At 49.6% G+C, this 2,405-nt stretch overlaps 1 protein-coding gene across 1 annotated transcript in view; it reads right to left on the bottom strand.

The window, feature by feature from the left end:
• Window positions 1–202: 202 nt before the first annotated feature.
• The window catches only part of SCAMP4 (secretory carrier membrane protein 4), a gene marked incomplete at its 5' end in the record, with an annotated part of 9,760 nt that continues 7,557 nt past the window's right edge, over window positions 203–2,405 (bottom strand). Inside the window, 2 exons of the mRNA XM_009080753.1 lie at window positions 203–408; window positions 1,669–1,786. Coding sequence (XP_009079001.1) covers window positions 232–408; window positions 1,669–1,786 — 295 coding nt within the window. The remainder of the gene's footprint in view (window positions 409–1,668; window positions 1,787–2,405) is intronic.

The following is a 2,405-nucleotide window of genomic DNA, read 5'->3' as shown; positions in this document are numbered from 1 at the left end:
CGAGGCAAATACTGGTAACTCAAGGCAAACAAAAAGCTCTCTGCCATGGCCGTGCAGTGCGGAGGAGGTGGGAAGGGCTGACAGCATGGATCGTCTGCAGGGATCAGGAGACAAGAACCACTAAGGTCCCCAGGATGAGTGGAAGGTGCTTGGGGGGGAATGCAAATGATCTTTTCAAATAACAGTAAGACCAAAAGGAAGAGAATCCAGGCAGTTTGCAGCTGTTGCTGCTTAAGGCCATTGGTTTCCTGGTGGGTAGTTGGGCACCGTGGGATACTCTGGCAGGCTGTTCCCAGAAAAATTGTTGTACTGGGCCTCCCTGCTGGGGGGGTTCTTCCACGCGCCGCTGTGCCACTCGTCTTGAGCCTTCTGGAAGCTTCCACCACCCCCGCGGTAGATTTTATGTACCTGATGGATGAAAGGGAGGACAAGAAGAGAGTCAGCATCAGGTGCCCAAGCTGTTTGGGTACTGCCTCATGGATTTACTCCTCTCTGTCAAGAACTGGATTTCCAGGGAATGAATGCAACAATACAGTGTACAGAGGTGCAAACAGATCATAGCCATGCAAGACTTGAACCTGCTAGAGCCACATGCCCAGCATCCAGCTAGGGGATCCCACAGCAAGGCAGCCAGCCCAGGACAGAGCGCTGGGACCTCTCCAGAACCGACACTGTTGCTTCTGGAGCTTCTGTCTTCTCTCCTCCTCTGCCCTCAGTCTGCCACAGCTTTCCACAGAGTCTTACTCCAAACCCTTCTTAGGAGAACCACTTCCCACCCTGCCACCCAGTCCCCACTGCAGGTGCTTCACCTTTACCATCACAGACCATCCCAAGGAGCAACAAATCAGAGAATCATGAAATCACTGAGGTTGGAAAAGACCTTTGACATCAAGTCCAACCATCAACCAGCACCACCACCATGTTCATCACTAAATTACATCCCCAAGTGCCACATCCACATGTGTTTGGACACTTCCAGGGATGGTGACTCCACCACTGCCCTGGGCAGTTGTGGCAGTGTTTTACAATCCCTTCTATGAAAAAACTTTCCTCACATCTAATCCGAACCTCCCCAACTTGAGATTCAGATTAGATGTCAGGAAAAACTTTGTCACTGTGAGGGTGTTCAGGCACTGGGAGGTGGTGGAGTCACCAGCCCTGGAAGTGTTTAAGACGTGTCTGGATCTGACGCTGAAGGATATGGTTTGGGGTTTAGGGGTTACAGCAGAGTGGCAGGTTAAGGGTTGGACTTGATGATCTCAGAGGTCTCTTCCAACCTTGATGACTCTATGGTTCTAATTGAGGCCATTTTACATGGCCTCCAGTTGCTTCACATGATGTTTGCTTCGAGTGACATAATGCGACGTCATCACGTGACATGGTGACAACCTCCACCCTTAGCTGTCTTGTGCTGTCTGGATTTGTCCTCTAGAAACTCTGAGAGACACCAACTGACTACACTGTACAAGCTTTAAAGCACTGAGAGCTTACAGTGGCTGCTGAGCTGCATCCTCACAGTACTGCAATACAAAGCACAAATACTCCAATTCAGAGAGAGACCTGAAGAACCACAAAATCCCAGGTTGGGTTGGCTTGGAAGAGACCTTAAACCTCATCTCACTGCAACCCCTGCCATGGGCAGGGACACGTTCCCCCAGAAGGACCTACCGTTATAATGCAGATGAGCATTGCCACCGCTGACATTGTAAACATGATGGCAGAAAACAGCATGAACACAGCAGCTGCAATGTTGGTGCTAAAGAAGATGATGGCTGCCAACCATCCACTGGAAGAGACAGAGAGAGAGAGAAACAATGTCATTACAACTTGCTTTTTAAAGTGTCCTTGTTATCAGAAAAGCTGGTTACTCACTCATAAGGGTGCTGAGGCACTGGTACAGGTTGCCCAGAGCAGCTGTGGCTGCCCCATCCCTGGGAGTGTTCCAGGCCAGGTTGGACAGGGCTTAGAGCAACCTGTGCTAGTGGGAGGCGTCCCTGCCCATGGCAGGGAGTGGGATGAGATGAGCTTCAAGGTCCTTCCAACCCAAACCATCCTGGTATTCATAACCCATAAATTACAAGGCAGCTTTAAAGCTCTTGAAAGTGAAAAGGACAATGAAGAAAAAAAAGGGACAGAATTAAATGCAGGTATCTCCCCAAGATCTTAACTCTCATCTGCCAGCATCCCTCACTAATCCAGTGTCACACCTTTAAGGGACAGCCAGCTGCGCAGACTTCGGGAAGTCTTTGATTTATTCCCAAAGTGCATTTGGTTGTGCATCTAGAGACCAGAACTGGGATCAGGGAACAACAGGGTCCTATGATTTACACTCCATCTCCACTCTTTGATGGCAATAACCAGGTAGGGCACCAACAGTTAAGAGAACAAAAGTGCTACATGGAGTG

Source organism: Acanthisitta chloris, unplaced genomic scaffold, assembly GCF_000695815.1.
Source record: "Acanthisitta chloris isolate BGI_N310 unplaced genomic scaffold, ASM69581v1 scaffold17138, whole genome shotgun sequence".
Lineage (NCBI taxonomy): Eukaryota > Metazoa > Chordata > Aves > Passeriformes > Acanthisittidae > Acanthisitta > Acanthisitta chloris.
Note: the sequence above shows the minus strand (reverse complement) of the source record. Positions and strands in the feature narration are given on the sequence as shown.